Genomic DNA, 20,964 nt, shown 5'->3' with positions numbered 1-20,964 from the left:
CCCCCAAAAAAAAAATATCAAAAATACATGCTTTTAGGCTGTTACCTACCGTCTTAATTAAAAATATACACATATATATATATATAAATGACTTATCCCCTTCTCTGCCATCAAACTTTTTAAAAGTGACTCTTTTCAGGGAGACTTAGATCGTTAAATAGTTTCATCATAGTCGACTGTTTTATATAAATCCTCCCATAAAACAAAAAAAAAAAAAAAAGAAAAGTTATACAAGGTCACGGTCTAGCATCAAATACCCTACACCACTTCGCTTAAAAAGGTATTTGTAGAACCACTTTTCAAAATAAAGCAATATATGGAAATTGGTCTAAAGTATTTTTTCGTCCGAACTATTATCAATGGAGGTGTTCCTTGCGTGGAAATACATAGGTTTTCTCAATTTTATCAAAATATATCAAGAATTGCGAAAGTGAACTTCAGATAGACAGACAAGTTGAGATCAATCCTGAAAGCGATTCTGAACCGATCGATACAATGAAAGGTTGACTTATCCCAAGATAGATCCGCAGAAAGTTAGTGTATCTTTAATGGACTGATCTGGCATATGAAATTCGTACTCGATCTAAAAGCGTTAAATCGCAATAACTTTGCAGCACTGAATTTGCAATGCAACCGTGTTTTTCAATCTAAATTTTTATTAAGCAAGGAAAAGACAGCAGTTGGCTTAAATGTATCTGAAAAAGCGAGAAAGAACAAAGTAAATAAGATAGATAAACAATTTCAATGCCATTAGACAAAGTGAAAAGCTAAAACAAAACAAATACAATTTGTTACTTTTTTTTTTTTTTTTTTTGTTTAACGTAGATCACCAATTATACCAGAGCAGCCAATTTGGCAAATAAGTGGCGTTTTTTGTTTAACACAAAGCATGATTATGATTACGGTGTTTATGATGAATAGTAAAATCAGTTTTTGACATGACTCACGCCTATGCATATGCATGAAGAGTGCACATACGCACATATGCACACACACACGCGTACACACATACATACAATATTATGTACGTTTGCGTTAATAGTGTGGTGATCCGTATGTCATCATCAGCGTCATCAAGTAAGCAGTTGCTGTAAACAGCACTGTAATTGTAACCATAAGTTCTTGTTGTTGTTTGCAGTTGTTTAATGGACTTAGCTATACAAATCTGCAAACGAGAAGGATTGACATGCATTTGCGTGCAATATTAAGAGGTTTTATCGTCAAATTAACTTCATATCAACGTCGTGCTAGGAAATGTTTAGCTAAAGTCTAGGAAATGTTTAGTTAAAGTCATGCTTTAATTCCAATTGCCTCTTCTCTGTCTGTGGTGTGATGTAAAATGGAGAGAAAATTTAAATTTCAAACTATCTAAAGCCATACTCTGACCACTTTTAGAGTAACTAACTGACTGAACTGAATTTCTGTTCAATGCTGTTAGTGCTGCTACTGTTGCTATTTTGATCACACACACACATACACACATACACACACACACACACACATTTCTTGATTCAGCTTAGTCGTACAATGAGAATTGTTTCGTTTGTTTTTTTTTTTTTTTCTTATTTTCTGTTTTCTGTTTTATTTGTAATGCGGTGAAACCTCTAGACATACGATCTCTCACATTTCGTGCGCCATACTTTTGGGAACAAAATAACAACAACAATCAAATAAAAAGCAAAAAAAAAAAAAAAAGAAGAAAAAATGGGTTTTTGACTTCTGGCAGGCTGCACGTCTACTGTAGAGTTTGTCTGCCTGCCGTCGCATCACAATGTGTGCAGAAATCATTTGGTAACCATAAAACCACATTAAAATATACACACACACACACACACACCAACAGACACATACACAATCCCATTTTTAATATATTCTGTATAGTGCATGCTACAGCATCAGGCATTTACAGCTGCAATGGCAATAACAACAACAGCGACATCTGTATTGATGAGTTTTCATATGAAAATTTAGAACAAAACTTTCTCCTCTCTCTCTATTTTTTGAAATACTGCTATAATGTACCGTCATATCAACCAGCATGATGACATATACTGATCTTATAACTGATCATATTGTATATTGTTTTGTGTGAACAAGTGACTAAACGTCTACTTGACATCTGCACTGACATGTGCGTTCAACAACAAGAATTTATAATAAATTTTCTTCGTTTTTTTTTTTTGTTTTATTTATTATTAACAATACTCAATTCGAGAAGAAGAAGAAGAAGAGAAAAATTTAATTTTCGAAAGTTGTTCATATTATAAGTAAAATATTTTTTAAAAATTCCATTTTTCCAATTTGCAAAAAAAAACAATTATTGAAAGAAAACACAAGAGATCTCATCAATTTTAAATACGGATAAATTCTTCTAAGCGGATCTGAGAAATTATCCCATTCGCAGGTTTAAAAAACCTGAAGGGTGCGGCTCCGTGTTCTGAAATCTTGCTTTGATTTAAAGATCTGATGATACGTCTTCGCTTTAGAATATTAGAAAACTCTAACAGGAGATATTCTAACGATGTATTAACGAAAAAGCAACCTGATCCTAATAAGAGTCCGAGATAGGTAAAGGCATAGCACCGCTTGAGCACACACCCATTAGGTTGCAGCCATCATCTCTTTATCTGTTTCCTCTCTTCGTTCTGACCGACATTATGTTACACGAATAGGAGATATCCCACATTAAAAAAAAATGAACCGCGTGATGAATTTATATTCGATTATGACCGAATATTTTATACCCACCACCTGCATCTTAAGAAACCCTAACTAAAAACTGAAAAAATCTAAGTTTTTATATCCTCTAATATTGGATATGCGTGATGGACAGGCACAGTCACAAACATGCTTGGAGCGATTCAGAATTTAATACTTTGATCGAGGGCTCTGGCTTTCCTTTATGCTTATTGAACTGGATAGGGTGTTATTGTTACAACAGATCATTTAGAACTCTATTTAACTCCGTCATTTCTGATGGATTGTCGTAACGTCAGATGTACCTCAGGGTAAACACTTGGCATCCTATCTATTTATCCAATGCATCAATGATCTCCTTCTGGCGGGTCAGTGCATCCATGTCTTAACGTACTCTGCGTCGGCATTTTCCTGGAAGCGCCCTCTTATCTCCTCCAAATTAACCCAGTTAACTAGGTTACACGGCGCTCGTTAAATTCTATGAATTGTATGAAATCGGAAAAAATGCAAAAAACTTTCGTTCTCAAGTGGGATTTCTTTCACTACCGACTATTTTGTCGATTCGGAATTTTATTCATATACGTATAGGTGTTAATCTGGATATTGAGCTCACTTTAAGTAAGACGAGATCAGCGCTAGATTTCATTAAATGGTGGTTCAAAAAGCTTGATAAAGCTTGCGTTACAAAGAGTCTACAACTGAGCTTGAGTGTCCTTCTCTTGTATAATCTCCTGCTTATAGATGCCTCGTAGAGTCAATAGAATCCCTTGAAACGAAGTTTCTGCTTTTTGTTTTCGGAATTTAGGCTGGGACCCCGCTTATCTTTCTGTCTCTTTATGAAAATAGATAAGCAATAAGCGTCATTGTCACTTGAGAAACGTAGTGTTCCCAAATGTGTTTCCTCCTTAATTAAGTTAATAAATGGTCGATCGATCCGCTGGCCTTACTTGCTGCGAAAAGCTTTAATGCCCCGAATGGGTTTACTTTCATAAAGCTCAGTCAGTGTAGATGTAAATACAAGGTTTTTAATCCGTTTAGAGCCTTTACAAAAATCTTAGGGATATCTATTATTTAATATCATCAACGACTTCTATAATTTTTAGCAGAACAACTCTCCTTATTAAGCGCTCCTATCTAAATTAATTTCTAATCTTGACAGCTTTCAATAATTCGAAAAGTTAACTGAATTTGCTAACTGACATTGGTTGACGAGCTTTCACATGTTGGCAAACGTACCCATTCGAGTCCGTAACGACTGCGGGTGTGCCTCTGTCCTACATGTTTAAATGCTTTTTTTTCTTTTTATTTCTCTTTTATCTTCATCTTTTTGTTTTCTTTCTTTCTTGCTTTTTGAATACTTCTAATAAGCTTTTCTTCGAAGAGTCAATCGCTTTCAGCAGATAATTTATTTTAACTTCACAGCCTCTCTGAAGTTTCTTTCTGGACTTTGGAAACATTTTGAAAAAGAAAGAAAAAATGAAATTTGAATGTTCTATAATAGCGAACAAGCGTGATCGACTTTCCCACTTCTTCAGATTATAAGTGGAAATTTTTTTCGTTGTATCTAGTGTTACTTTTTCGGCGTATAGCTGGGCCCTTAGGTGTACTATCATCGTTAGCAAACTTTTTGGCCAAACTATTCGGGGGTTGTCTTGGGTACGACGGTGATCGGGAGGGTTTAGTTAGAGTGTTTGACTGGAAAGTGGAAACACCTGTGATGATGGGAGCGACTATTGCAGATTGTCTATTCCAAAGAGTTGCGATACGTTGTTGCGCGAATTATGGGAAACTTCAAAACGAGTTTGTGGGAACGGATGCAATTTAAATAAAATGCTCGGTGGACTTAAATAAAATGCTGAACTGTAATTTCAATGCGGATTTCAATCATCCGAACATATAGTGTTTATTTACCGTTAGTAGATTTATCCTAAATTTAATGTTTTCGAGTGCACGGCTTGACGGGAAGAAAATAAGTCAAACATAAAACAACGTTCCGCACACATATAACTGAAGTCGATGATGTGGCAAAACAAAACCCAACTATTTTTATGGAAATTGTCCCCTGCTCTGTCGTTTACGTCTCCTACCTCGTAATATATATCTCGCATCCCAGCCGAACGCCGATAGTGTTAGCCGAAAATGAGAAACGGTTGTCGATATTCATAGCGTGTTCGTCAGTAATTATTGGAAGCCTTCTAACCCTTCAACATCAAAACTATACTAAACGGGTCTATTTTCTTCTTTACCACTATTTGAGTTCCTTATGGCTCCTACTCTAATATTGAGCGGGATGCAATATTTATAATGTTCATAATGAACAATGATTGCAAAATAACTAAGAAACGTATTCAGAGAAAGTTCACGTTAAAGTCAAAAAATAGGAGAAATTTAAAGTTTTGACGGTTTGCTTTTTGAGGTTAGATATCATTTCGGAAACGAATACACAAACGAGTGAACAAAAGTATACATACATATTGCAAAATCTTTTTCTTACATAATATCTTAATAAATAGCGAATTAAATAAAATTTCCAAGCATCCAGCAATCCAAACAAATAATTTTCCTGTAAGTGCCGTGCCCGTCATCTATTCGCAACATCATATACCCTCTTGTATCCAGGCTTAGCTTAATCTCCATCAATAATAACAATAACACTGTTATTACGTAATCAGTGATACAAATAAAACTCTTTTCTTTTTTTTTTTTTTTGTTTATTTTTTGTTGTTGATTGTTGGCAAAATTTCCCAACATTAACCGACAAAGTTCAGTTGTGCGCCATAATTAATGAACAATAAAATCTCCAAGATTTAAGGTTACAATAGAAATTCAAAATTAATGTCTTTCTATATATAATTCAAGAGCATCTTGATCGTTGTTGTTTGTCTGTTTGCCAGTCCTTTAAGTTTAAATACCACAATAACTTGTTTAAAGGCACAAACGTAAAGTATAATAAAAATAATAATAGACCAGGAAACTTAAAGCGAAGGCAAAACCATGAGGCATCCACATCTCTATGGTCATTACATCAAAATAAACAAAAAAAAAAAATAAATAAAATAAAAAAATAAATAAATAAAATGAAAATAAAACATTTTTTTTTTTTTTTTTGAAACGAAAAACAAAGACAACAAATGTGACAACAACATCGACAATAACGACAATAATCATAATAACACTGATGATGATAGCGGTAGTAGTAAGTACGCGAGTAAGAAAGTTGTATGTATAACAATAGAGCATCCATTAGGTTTGAATAAATTAATTCGTGTCGTTGTGATGCATGCATCGCTGGAGTGAGAGGGTTGTCAGCGAAAGTCAATCAGGCAACATTAACGGAAGAAAAAGAAAAATCATCATCAAAAACCTGAAAACTCATACAAAACCATTGCAACGAGTAGCGGATATCAGAAAGCAAGGAAGAAGACAGAGAGAAGAAAAACTCAACATTAGACTGAGACACAAAAACAGCCTTAAATGTTCAAGGATTTTAACAATAGTAAGCAGTTCATGACTTTTTAATGAAAATTCAATAATTTTGGTGAGCTTTATACACCTTAAGCCAAGTTTTAAAAGAGACTAAAATGACCATTGAAAGGCAATCAACGGACCAATACAATGTCATGCGTTAACCCACCAAACATGGCTGTCTGGGCAATCTGGGAAGATCTAATTAGCAGTTTCAATATCGACTTCATTTCACTTTTACGAATTTGGCCTTCATCTTAGTCCTTGAGCAACACTGTTCTTTATATATCTTAGCTTTCAGCGAAAATAGCTAATGATCGTATGTAAATTTTGCTTCAAGGAAAAATTTGCATATAAATCTCTACAGCTAGCTTAGCTAATGCAATGACTAATACGACAAACAGTTATCAGTTAGCTATATAAAAAAGCTAACGACGGAATGTGAATAATTTGCATTTCGAACAAAAATACTATTAAAGCCTACTTAAGCAGTTGCCGTCGGCAGGCTATGAACGAAGTAAATGCAACCAAAAAACAATTTAGAAAAAATGTCGTTTTCCCCAACGATCTCGAGCCCCTTAAAAAGGCTGTATCGGGCTACGCATTCCTACCGAAAGGTCAGAGTTAAGAGAGAAATCATATGACGGTCATACGGTCTAGTTTTAGAAAGCGGGCAAAAGGAGAATGAAATTAAACCGGATGTTTTTTTTCGATTCCAATCTCTTTTCAGTGATATGAACTTCATATAAAAAGAATAAGATGAAGATCTAATTTAATGTATTTTCTTTGGAAGCATTTATTGCTTGTAAACATTTCAATATCGAAAATGGATTCAATACCGCCTCCAAAAAGAAGGAGGTGTACAGAAATCGTTTTACTAATTCTTCAAAAGAGCATGCGCAGCGAAGATCTGGCGCAAATGATGCATGAATTTAGATTTGCGTTTAAGATACTCTGTAATAATCAACAGCACTTGTCCAGTATAATAAGCACTCGTCTGACCCCGTTAGAACGCTAGTCATCAATCGGCTCTTCTAACGAGTTTGTGATCCTAAGGGTTAATACCTTTAATAGGCAATTATCTGACCCGGTTAGAACGCAAGACACCAATCGGCTCTTCTATCAATATCGATAGGTATGCATAATAAATGCCGATTATCTGTTATGATGACGCTTTGCAGCGGCAATAACAGAGAAACGAAAAAACTGAAAGCCATAATAACTAAAATGTCTAGTGAATTTTCAAGGTCGACCAAACTAACGAATATATTGCTTTATTAAAAAAAAAAAAATTTAATCATTATTTGCTCTTATCTCTTATCTAATCGTAAATATAAGAACCACTCTAATCTATTCAAACATTTCATTTCGCTTTTGCGTAATATTATAAACCTCACTTGGCTCTTGTTGTTGTTTGAACACAAAATTCAGATCGGTTTTCGATCTGCTTTTTTTCGTTCACTAAATTTGTAACACATTGTTACAATGAAAACAATGGAAAATCCATGCAATGCTTAGATGCTTAAAAATTTAGCAAATAAACATTAAAGTTAATATTTTTAACTATTTAAATATGAGCTAACATTAATCGTACAATCAACGCGAAATTACGTATTATTAACACTACTATAATTTATTCATTCAGGAGACAGACTTACAGATAGACTTAATGCGGTGTTAGTAGAGGAATTGAACAGCAACAACATAAGTAAGAGTAAGTGTATACTGTACGGTATACAACGGGTAACCGAAGTTCGTTTACATTGACAATTCTAATGAATGTTATAATATGTTGAGAGTATAACGATTATTATTGCACTTTGTTGTTGTACAACAAACATAACATTACTAACCAGTATTTAAAAATCTTTAAAAGATGAAAAAGATAGAACTAAAGAGAAACACAACAAAAATAGGAAGACACATAATCGTTAATGTTTTTGTTTTTCTTTTTTCATTTTCCTTCTTTTTTTTTTCATACGACTTATGATTTTGTAAGTTGCATTATGTTGTTGTTGTTGTTGTTGTTGCTGGTGCTGCTGCTGCTACTTCTGCTGCTGCTGCGCATAGTGCGGTCGCCAAATAACTTAATACTTGTTCTTGCATTTATTCAAATTGTTGGGGAAGACTTTGTGTTGGCTGAATACGTTTGGCTTACCGTTGGCGCCGTAAACCACTTTCGGGAAGTGTGCTTGACTGACTGATGTCATGTTGTTCAGTCAAGTTTGGTTTCTTTTCAAAGTAATTAAATTCTTGTTAAAATCTAATGTAAATGGCCTTGTACGGCATTGAATTAAAAACAAGTTTACAAATAATTTTCGCTTACTTTTTGTTTTTTCCAATTTTACTACTCCTCTAATACTGATTGACTATTGTTTCAGCGATATTTTTCGTTTCGCAGACTTTATGAACATTTTTTGGTGATGAGTTTTTAAAAAAAAAAAAAAAAAAAAAAAAACACAACTCATCCCAAATTTTGCGCTTTTCTTTTCTTTTTCCATTTATTGTCTACTTTCTCTTTCGCAAACATTTAGAAAGTTTCTTCTTCGTTCTTATTTACTTATGTCAAGGACAAAAACTTACCAAACGGTAAGATTTCTTTAATGAATGCCTTCTTCCTTTTGGAGTGCATGTCTCTCCACTATCGCGACTTTGACAGAGCAGGGTTCTTTGTTCCTTTTTTTATATCCATCACCCGTAACCGCAAGTTCTACGGATTGGCGTTAAAGCATTTTTTCTTAACCCGCATTGGAACGTCGACCTAGACAACATATGGTTTTGAACAACACGGCACAATAAACAATCGATTTGTTACGTATTAAGATTTGTATTAAAATAATTTCAAGTAAAAAATAAAACACCGCATGAGCTGCTCGTTGTCAAGTCGTTCTTGTTTAACGTGCAACTAAAGGTCAGCACATAAGCTACTATCAAATTGCGTCTTTCGGGTTCATTCTAGTAAGAAAAGCCGTGATGAACACTCGAATAACGTTATATTTAGAAGTTAAAAAAAAAAAAAATTCCTATACGATGAACTGAAGCAAAACTGTCCAGTTATCTTCGAAGTTCTCGCAGTTTCTTGTCTATTTTGAGTATATTTGTAGATAAATAACAATCATTTCCATTTCGTTACAAAGGAAAGTCTTCCTTGAACCATATTCTAACTGGAAGTCAAAAACGGATCTATTTTGGTAATCCAAGCCATAGAAATCCATAAGCAGATCCAAGCATATTGACTGTGAGACTGCACACAAGCTTTGAGTTGGGAACGATATTTTGTGACTAGTCGAACAAGTGGCTTTATTCTCTTATTAGCTGTGAATCGGTTGTGGGCCAAACGCTCTCAGTAACAATTAATCGTTTTGAATACTTCGCTGTGCAAAAACTTTTACGAAATTGTCAAGAAAAGACAGCACAAGGTTACTTTTGCACATGATATCCGCCCCATTTATCCATACGACAAAAGCAATTTGGGATAGATAGAAAGCAAAGAAGTGCTAGCCCATGTGTTTTAATTATCAAAGTCCTTTCGATTAACGCTTGCTAGCACTGATGGGGCATGCTCTTGCTGAGCAAGGCTTCACTGGCTCAATAACTTGTTTGCCTCGATAGCGTGGCATCCACAAATCATCAGATAGACGGGAAAAATTTGTAGCTAACGTTGGGAAATACTTCGACTACAATTTTTCTTTTATTTTCATAGAATTTATGTGCCAGGATGAAATCGACTCATTCCAGCATAAGTAGGCATATACGAAGTGGTTGTGGTATATCTAGTGGTAATGATTAACAATAATAATAGCAATGTCTTTTCGAAGAAGAGGATGTCATGTTACCAAGATGTACACCCTTACATTTTTGTGAGGATGATACTCCCTGATAAGCCTTTATTTTTGTAAGATCTTTCCTGTCAAGCTACTTAGTAGAGTAGGTGCGAAATGCAAATTTAATAGTTTTGAATAAATACACTTTTCGTTTACGAATATATCTCTATCTAAAATACGTCATATAACAAAAAAAAAAAATGTATTAATTATTATTTTATTATTTAACATTTTTCTTTTTTTTTTTTTATTTATTTCATTTACATATTTACAAAAGAAAAAAAATGTTGTTTGTTAATTATATAAACTATACATCAAAAAGCTAGCTAACCACAGCAGTATTCATGGAGAAGTAAACGGCATGCTGTGTATGCTGTTTTCGGTGGACGTCTCAAACAGTATCGTAAACATTGTCACCTTGCATAAAATATCGATAAGAACGATTAACTTTTTTAGACTCTAATATCCGAATTACAAGAAATTCAGCTCAATGTGCTCAGGAGTTTTAACGCATAATGAAAACGGCGCACTTGACAGGGAACATGTTAACAGCGATAAATAATAATGAATTGTATAAAAAAGGCAAAAAAAAAAAAAAAAAACTAAAAAATTTAAGAGATAAAATAACAATAAATAACATTGGGCATCGCCCGTCCGAGGAAGTTTTGTTCAGCAACTGAAGCCGTTTTTGTCATGGTAACGAGTGTAGGGATTTTAGATATTGCCCTGGATTTCATTTTCGTCATACATTCTTAACCCAATTCTACCTAAAACGACGGCAGTTTAATACTCAATGCTTTGCGCCTATAACTATGGATAATGACATATTAAAAATGCATATTGACGTATGGTGAAAACACATATATATATATATATATATACTTCATTTCCAATGTTTCAATTTCATTTTGTCTTCAATCAATCTGTTGAAAACTTCATTTTTGTTTAACAACAAACAAACAAAGTGGGTTTGTACCGTTTACCTTTCATTAAGTTAAGCAAGTACTTTAAGTACTTTTCATTAAGTTAACTTAAATAAATATGTTTAGTCACTCTCAGAGTAAAGTAAACTTGAATGGGTCAATGCGTGCATTTTTTTCTCGATGTATAAAAAAGCTCTTTCTTCATTATCCTTTCAAAACGAAAAGAACTACGGTTCGTAGAGCATTTAAATGTGAAGCTTCTTTTTTTCAAACCGACTTCTGGAAGTGCGCAAATGGCGACCTTAAGAATGGAGCAATGTTAAGTGCGAAACGAAAGGAAAATGACGGTGAAAAATCATTGGCATTTACTATTGTGGGAACGAAATACGATGAGATGATGCATTGTGAAGGACATAAACGAAGTAGTCCGGTGCACAAAGTTGCATTTTATAAACGTCCGTCTAATGAGTTTAAAGATATTGCAATACTCAATCTGTCTCTGCTGTCGTCGAGAAAGGGGCCATCTTGCATATAATTTGTCAAACAAGGATCAAGGACAAAACAAACCGAGTACGTTTACGATGATCGCAGTCACAGAAGCGTTAAACAAAAAGTTATGGTATTTGGACAATGGAGCTGTCTGCTATATGGGTGCCGATAAATAATTATTTATAAATTACAAAACAATTGAAGAGAGAGTTTCACTTGGTGGTGACAACTTCGTTACGACTACTGGCAACGATGAGTTCTTCGTTTAAGCAAAAAGTGATGAGGCATATTGTCTCCTCTCCAAACTCCAAAAAAGAAATCGTTTCAGTAAACAAAATTGTAGAATTGTAACGGCCGTTCGTGGCCGTTATGTTGTACTAACAGCTGCCAGGAGAAATAATTTATTTTTAGTTGACAAAAGGACAGCATGTATGCGTGGCAAAAAAGGATGGTATGCGTTGACATAGTTACGTTATGACCACGTTAACTTCCAAGGTACGGCATGCGACTGAATACGGGTCGGACGAATAAAAAATGTGCAGCTTGCATAATGGGAAAGATTCATAAAGCACTTTTTCCTAAATCAAGTGACAGCAGAGCAAATAATATTTTATAGTTAATTCATTCAGCTGTCTGCGATCCCATAAAATTGAAATCAGTTGGTGGCGTAAGCTATTTAGTTAAGACAGGACGTATTTTCATACATTTTATAAAAGGAAAATATAGAATGAATTCGAGAAATGTAAATTATACGAACAACCAAGTAGAAGGTCAAACCAGAAAAAAACATTTAAATTTGAAGAAGCGTGAAAAGACACGAGAATGTAAGGTTATGTAAGATTACTATCAACATTGTGAAATATGACCAAAAAAACAAAATACCAATTATAGATCGGTGCTGTTGTGCATTTGGCAGTGACAACACGCCTAGATATACCATATTCGGCAGCAAAACTTGAGAATAGAGAGAATAGAGAAACCCCGAATAGATAACGGCAACAAAACATATCCTAAGGCGCTTGGCACGCAATAATAGTATAAACCTTTTGAAGACTCTGCTAATGGTGACTGGAGAGGCAATGTATCGGATAGGAAATCTTTCACCGACTACTTACTAAGTGTTTAATTTCGAGGGAATGCAAGAAATAGAATAAGTATAAGAATAGAATAAGCACTAAGTAGCACTGTCAACTGTTCCGCTACATATTCTTTTCACACTTTAAAAAGAAACTAAATTACCGTCGCACATGTAAAAAAGATCTTACACTTACACATGCAAACTTTAATCGGAACTTTGGACTGTGAAAGACATTGCCTTTGTAGGGTAAAATTCTTTTACTACTTTTTGAATATTAACAAAACAGCATATATTTCCTTTTCATTTTTCCTTCCTTCTCTTCATGCGATAAACGTCGATTGACTAGATTTTGTCGTCGCGATACACGCTAAAGGTATCTGGGGGCTTTATTATCCTATTTTATTATTGGTTATTACTATAAATGAGATCAATTTTGATTTGAAAATCCATCAGGGTTTCGAAACAGCGACAAAATAACTTACAATATATTCGAAATTTTTCACAAATACTACAGAAAGGCCATTCATTCTGCTTGTATTCTTTAAACACGTAATATTTACGGTTGATACACTAACCAACACATAAATAATGAAATTTTTATATACTTATTTAAAATGCTTGGTATTCAAGATTCGCCGAAAGGCGATTGTAGCTTTCTTACTTGTTTTTAATTAACTATACCGCATTATACGACATAGAAATATGCCAACAACTTATCAATGTTATCTTTACAATAGGATCTGGTGTTTATCATAGCAAATATCTCGCACAAGCACAAGCACAAGCAAAAATTTGCACTAAATTATTTTTTGTTAGACTATGTTGTTCATAGAGTTATTTGAGGTTATGTACTGAGAGTATGGTATCGTAAGGTAATAAGCAATTGATTTACATTACATTTCCAATTAAGCTTTATGGGATTTTCGGAGAGGTTGATCCTATCGGTTGACAGGTGAAAGTACTATCTTCAGACCAAGTAGCAAAAAAAAAATTTTATATATACTGGATAAAAAGTATACTTTTTTACAGTTTTAAAGCAATTATGCCGAGCTTTAAAAGAAGAGGTCCGTAATTAACCCAATGATCTTCAGGGAACAAGAATCTGGGAGTTGCTTACAGTTGCTGGGAGGTTAAGACCTCAACTTCTGTAATCACTTAAATTATCGATGAATCGATGAATCATTTCCCTCATTCTTTTGAAGACCCGAGATTCGTATGCTGCCAAAGAGATAAAAAAGAAAATAGTGGCCAATGCTTTGAATAAAATTTATTGAATATTATGTTTAAACCATTGTTTAATGTTATTAAAAATTTGCAATTTTTTTTATTCAATTTTCAGGACGATATTACCGATCAGTGTGGTCTAACGAAGGCTGGTCTAGAAGAATATAATATTAGAGCGAATTCATTTTATGATAATCCCGTTATGTATCATCATCAAAAGCAATCATCCTACGCCCAATCGGAAGGGTATCACAGCTACGTATCCAGTTCGGATTCAACATCGGCTACACCTTTTTTAGATAGGTAAGCTTGAGCTTGTATGTCAGTGATTAGTTCCAGCTCTTTGCTTGCATTTTACAAACTTTCTTTCAATAAGATAATGAATATAAATAAATATATAATATAATGCGGACCAATACATATATAATAACGAATACAAATAAATATATATATACGTGTGTGTGTGTGTGTGTGTGTGTGTATGATTAAATATATTATGGAACTAGTTAAACATCTTTATAGCTAAGCGAGATGTTGGTGACATTCTTAACTGTACCTATAGTTTTCATAGAAGTTGTTACCGCATTCTAACTTTACCCAACAACCCCACAACACAACGGAGTCCATATTGATTCGTCTAGTCATAAATAGCACATGTTTTACATATTAATTTATGCACACAATAATAGCAATAAAAACAACTCTTATGGTATTGTAGCAGCAAACTATTACAGTATGAGTACACGTATCTGAGATTTTCAATATTTCGCACCAGCGCTGGAAAGGAAATTTTTTTTTTATAAGGTAAAGAGATCAAAAAACAGGTTCCCCAGGCACCATATCTATTAAGAGAGGGAGTGCCTGTCGTCGTCGTCGTCGTTGTCGTCGTCGTCGTTTGTGAATGTATCTCTCATAGCATATTTGGCCGTTCTTGACTTGAACGCTTTTCTATCGCTCTTTAAATAATTTTTAATGATTCCGTTGTTAAGATTTCAAAATTAACTCAAGTTTATTTTAAACTTCAATTCAATTAACTTCCGTAGCGCATTTAAAAGGCAAGTCATTTGCAATTAATATTTTATAGCATAATTAAAAATATTTTTTACTTTTTTTTTTTAAATTTTAATTATTTTTTACTTTACACTTTATATATATAAAACGTAAAAATTGTTCAATTGAACAGATTGCGACAAGAAAGTGAGTTACTATCCCGTCCAACGCATCATTGGTCGCAAAATGATTTATCATCGTTGGCTTCGAATTCAGTAACATCCTCGCCGACTTCTCTTAGTTGCACTAGAGACGAGCACAATGAAACTCACCAACAGCAGAAAAATGGATCAGAGAGCACTTCTTCAACGGAAACATTAAAATGGTTGGGTTCTATGAGCGACATATCCGAAGTTAGTCATGCTACAGGGTTTTCAGCTATCTCGGAATCGGGTAAGTTAATAAAGTTCATCGAAATACATTGGAGATTAACCAAAATTATTCTTACTTTTCTAAAGTGTCTACGTCTCAATTGATAGTGCACAGTTCCCGCGTCTTAACTCCAAAAAGGCATCAAAGTGAAAGCGTACTTTTTCCTAATGATGAACCGCATAACTCGCAGCTCACCAATAATTCTCTATGTACGACAAGCTATCATCATCAACCATGCAGTCCGAGTTTGGAACACCAGCATCAGCAAAGCTTATCGGATAACACTTTAATTACAAAACACCAACACAGTCCCAGTTACCCGCCAATACATAACTCTCATACACTATTTAGCCAATCTAGTGCTTCTTCTTCTTCTTCCTCCCTCCATAAAAGCAAAAGTTCGTCTTTGGCTACAAAACTTGACGAGCAGACTACGACAACCAGAGATTTATCCTCGCACAAGTCCAGCATATCAGTTACCATATCAAGCAGTGAGGCAGTAGTTACAATATCGCCATATCCACCACCTTTGCCTCCTTTAAAGCTCACTACAACCGAAAAAAAAAATGCATCTCCCCTTTCACCTTCGCGATCACATATGCTTAGCAATTCAACAAGTTCCTTAGCTAAAGCAAACACTAGGACCACAATATCGGCTTCCTTAGATTCATTGGCCGATAATAAGTTGGCGACACCTGCTTGCGGCGCCTATCGTAGTAATCATCGCTTGTTCCCTATAAGCACATACACAGAGCCTGTACATAGTAATACCTCGCAATATGTACGTCATCCTAAGCCTCAGTACAGTACCGAATTGCAGAAGCCTCCCCCAAAGCCTTCCAAGCTTAGCTCATCAAATTATCCGCAGCCCAGTTGGCAATCTGTGGCAGCTCTTATAAGCGACTTTGAACGTAGCAATGACCACGAGCAGTCAGTGCAAAAGTACTCTTACTTAGATCCTAATAAAACGCAACGAGTTCCGAATCCAGCTTTAAAAGCTCTACAGAAAAATGCAGTTCAGTCGTACTTTGAGAGACAACAGCAGCAACAGCAACAACAACAGTCGCCGCAACCATCGCACGAAAGCCTTTCGCCGAAAAGCTATCATCCTTCCACAAGACCGTGTTCGTTGCAAAATTCATCTCCGAGCAGTGAATTGTCAATTGTGAGCCAAGCTTTCCTTAGAAATTCTTTGCCTAGCAACTATGTACCAAACGTCGCAGTAACAACTCAAAGACCAACAAGAGGTGATCAGGAGGCAATTAAACCGCCACCGCCACCACCACGTTCGCGTACCGCAGCGCCTACATTACTAAGACGTTCCTCTTCAGCCTCCGATTACGCTGAATTTCGTGACCAATTCACTAGTGCTTCCCAAGAGAAATTACAATCTCAATCTATTAAGAACATTACAAATGCGGAGAAATTCTCTTTTAATGATTGTGGTATGCCACCGCCACCACCACCCCCGAGAGGTATGACCTCAATGCCCATGAGACGCACATCATCTGCCTCAGAATATGCAGCTATTCGCGACAAAGTTTTATTGCAACAAGCTGCCGCCCTGGCGCATCAGCAATTACATCCTCATCAACACAGTATTACTACAACGTCATCGCATCATCAGGCGTTTATAAGCCATCATCACCACCATCATCACCACCACAATAATTTCATTGTACCTTTATCAGGGTTAGTAGATGGTTGGGCGCCCGAACGACCACCAAAGAATCCTAATTTGCGAGTACCTTCACCGGACTTGCCGCCGCCACCAGCCCTTGAAAGTGATTCGACATTTTCCGATGAGCCCTTGCCACCTCCGCCACCAGAAATTTTACAACGTCAAGCTCCTCTTAACGAAACGTTACCCGAACTAATGCCCAAATCAATCTCGCCTAATAGGCGTAATAGTTTCGCTGGTGCTTCCTTACGTAAGGCTAACTTCTTCGGACGATCGACTTCAAATGAAAATAATTCAACTGTTCCTCCTTTAATACCACGTAAACCGGCCAGTATTGAAATATTGCAAGTAGCACGTCCTCTAACAACCACTTTAACTCAATTGCATTGCGCTAAAGTTCATTTACAGCAGCAAAAACTTTCGAACACGCCACCAGAAATGCAACGTTCCACTATTTTCTCATCATCGATCCGCAAACGTCCGCATAATTTAGCCCTGTCCGCCATACCATCCATTCAAGAAAATGCAGTTATGAATACCATAGGATCGTTGCTGCCAAGTGGGATCAATAACTCGTCGAATGTTTTGGAAATATCACCACCTCCACCTCCTCTAATGCCTAGGATAACCAGTCTAACAACGGCAGCTAACGGCAGCACCAATACGACACCAATTAACCATAAAATAAGGTAAGACAAACTTACATCCGATTGATTTTGATAGATCAAGAAAGAGCCCCAAAAAAGAACTTGGAAAAACAACGGAGAATGGCTTTATCATGATTCAAAATAAAATTTAAAAGCCTTATGTCTACAAGACACAATTTCAGAGACAAACATAGCTCAGTTCATAGCCATCAAAGTTACTATCTTCTAGTAATGAGCTGGCATATGACAATAATTACTAATAAATTTTCGTGATCTTCTTTTGAAGTTGGTTCAGAATTTTTATAGATGTCGCAAGTTGTCGTTGTCTATCATTTATTCATGATAGACTTGACTTTCATGTCACCTTATGACACCAACAATAAAGTGACTGCGATGAAGGAATAGTTAAAAGTTCTTTGAAGAACCATTCGAGTAAGTGTGCATTCGGACTCTTAACGAGAATCCGAATAACCCGAATTTATCGATTACACTCGCTGCTCACCAGCTGATCTTCTCTATAAACTGACGGGGAAAAAACTAGTATGAGGTCGTCCTTAATGTACTTCTGCCCACTTTTCGGTTTAAGATAAAGTTTGTAAAGTTTTTTGATGACTAGAATAAATCTTAGTTCCATGAAATAATTGTGTTACCTGAGCTGAAAGTGAAGCTTAATTTGATCTACGTACAGTTCATTAATTGCTAATTATACATCTATGCACAAAAGTTTGCTCCTGCCAGCAAAGCGACCTAAAAGTTGGAATGCCATGTCTTATAATGATTTCGTACCCACTAACCCTGTTGTTGTGGCTTAAGCATCATTACTTCTTTCGAAATGGCTTTTGGCAAACGCTATGTCGGGACTAATCAAATTTGGTTTCTATTGCATTATCACGCGAACTCGAAGAGCGAAATATTTAAGTGACCAAAATGATTGCTGCATATCTTCCTAGCATTTCAATACTGGTGCTTAATGCGTTACAGTGTTACATATATTCGGTGTCTTTACTTTCAAGAAAAGGGGGAAAAAAAAGCAACAGTGACATCGAATCGCTTAAGTAATGGTTAATATTTCAAACATGATTTTCCTTGTATCACAATTCCACAATGCAGCAAGAGTTTGCTATAGTGACACCCGCAACAGACCTTTGCAGCACGATTTATGATGTAACCGACTATCAAAAGCTTCTTAAAAATTGTAAATACGTAAATACGTTCGTTTGAATACACAACAGTTAGTTATATAGTATATATGTGTATGCATAGAGAAAGAAAAGTGAAACAGAAAAGAAAAAGGAGCAAAACATAAATGAATGGCCCGTTAAAGTTGTCGCATTACTGGCACCAGTGCCACGATGTTATTATTATTCGCAGTTAACATGCAAGCAAACCTTAAGCAATGCATAACTGCGGCGATTTTTATTCCACGTTGCTTAGTATTGCAGACATAAACGTTGCAAAAAAAAATAAATCAAAATAAAAAATGAAAATAAATAAAATAAATAAATAAAATAAAATATAAAGCCTCGATGAGATGTATTACTGTGATAGTTTAGTCGATCGTGCTTAGGCAAAGCCGTTGTGGAACTTCTAAATTAAAGCAGGCGTGTGCCGTATTGGTTTGAGATTTAGTTTAGTATAAGCTTTTTCACATTTTTTTTTTTTTTTTTATTTTTATTTATTTTTATTTTTATTTTTTTTATATATACGCCAGCGTACAACGCTTATGCTGCACAGTCAGTCAGACGTGCACGTGGGTCAAAGTGTTGCCACTTCTAATTGTTTCTACTCGGTTTGATTGTTATGGATTTTTTTTTTCAACTTTTTCTTTTCAACTTCAATTCATACCCAGCCATGCCGGCCAGGGTTCAGTTTAGTTTTACTTATGTTTTCTTTTACTTTGTTTTTACATTATAAAACAAAAATAAAAAAAAAAAAAAAAATCTGTCAAACATATAAGTATAGCGACTTGAATGACAGACAGAACGAACGTATTAGACACCAACAACAACAATAACTGCTTTTTTTTTTTTTCGTCAGTGTTTAGTTCCTTTTTCTAATTAGGTTAAGTGGAGATTTCCATTTGTAGTAAAACAGCTAAAGGCTGGGCTTGGCTGTTAATATGAAAATCATTTAATTTATACGGCTGTATATGTGTGCACATAATACAAAAAAAGGTTTCGTCAATATCAATATAAATATATATAAATTGAAAAAATCCTTCCTTTTATTTATTTCATTCTAATATAATATAATCGTTGACGGAGGAGGAGGGTGTGTGTTTGTGTGTGTGTGTGTGTGTGTGTGTGTGTTGGAGCACGTAACGTTAACGTTCCTGTTTTATTTATTTTTTTTTTTCTTTTTCATGTTTACAAAGTACTTAAATCATTTCGACTTGAATTATTCTATTGTTGTTGACTATAAGTATTATTGTTGTTGTGTGTGTGTGTGTGTGCTATGCGATGCCAACCAACATACTTGCACATACTTGCAAAACTGTCAATTCAAATAATTATTTGAAGTGTCATATATTTTAACTAACTGCACCGCGCTTAAGATAATTCACACGTATTCGTTTTTCTTTTAAATTAAACGCAATTGGCAACCTTGAATGCTTGAACCGTTAACTTACAACAAAACGTTTAACTAAAAATGTTGGTATCAAATTTCTGCAGTTGTTAGTTGTTACTTGTTACTTGTTGTTGTTGTTGTTGTTGTTGTTGTTGTTAGTTTTCTTTAAAACATTAGTTAAGAGCAATTATCGCTTTATTCAAGATAGAATTGAATAAGCAAAAGCTAGTAGTCATAGGTCAGTCAGTGGAGGGGCACACCACTAACAAAACAGACATACGGTCAAACTAGTCGGACAGTCCTACACCAATATGCTATGGCATGACATATCGTCAGCTTTGCCATGACTTTACGCGCTCTGTATGTTAGATGACGTTGCCTTAAAACGACAGCACCTACTTAATAGGTTATCTAAACTGCACACTCATGCGTTACGGCAGTGCTCACCAACTTATTGGGATTAAGTGGCCTTCTCTCGTGTACGCAATTTGATAAATTGATTCTTTGCCGCGTTTCCAATAATATATTCAGTTCAACTTCATGCTTGCCAAGATTTTAAAAGCGTTTTTTTCCTGTTGGAAGGTTTTGGTCAATTCTTTAAACACTGTCAGTGTGAATGTTTTTACACATTTGAACCATATTTTAGCTACATTTTAAGCGTAAGTATTTTATTATACCCTACACCGCCTGTGCTACAAAGACACATGAAGTTCGTGTGGACATATGCAAAAGCCAGAAATTCTTAAGATTGACCTTTCATTATATCGATCGATTCAGAATCACTTTCTGATTCGATTCAAACTTATCTACCCGTTTACTTGCCTTTTAGCACAAGAGCGAATGCTATTCAAAACCGTTCGGATCAGATCACTTTTTCACTACTCCTTCCCACAAAACGCCCTACTTTGAAAAGTCTTCATACGACCATTGAAGGGTACTTTATTTT

At 35.2% G+C, this 20,964-nt stretch overlaps 1 protein-coding gene across 1 annotated transcript in view; it reads left to right on the top strand.

The window, feature by feature from the left end:
• The window catches only part of LOC119636109 (protein Shroom), a 99,360-nt gene that overhangs the window by 26,018 nt on the left and 52,378 nt on the right, over nt 1-20,964 (top strand). The window contains exons 2-4 of the mRNA XM_038031255.1: nt 13,816-14,003; nt 14,884-15,143; nt 15,209-17,492. Of these exons, the coding sequence (XP_037887183.1) occupies nt 13,816-14,003; nt 14,884-15,143; nt 15,209-17,492 (2,732 nt within the window). The remainder of the gene's footprint in view (nt 1-13,815; nt 14,004-14,883; nt 15,144-15,208; nt 17,493-20,964) is intronic.

Source organism: Glossina fuscipes, unplaced genomic scaffold (assembly GCF_014805625.2).
Source record: "Glossina fuscipes isolate IAEA_lab_2018 unplaced genomic scaffold, Yale_Gfus_2 27, whole genome shotgun sequence".
In the NCBI taxonomy this organism is placed as follows: domain Eukaryota; kingdom Metazoa; phylum Arthropoda; class Insecta; order Diptera; family Glossinidae; genus Glossina; species Glossina fuscipes.
Note: the sequence above shows the minus strand (reverse complement) of the source record. Positions and strands in the feature narration are given on the sequence as shown.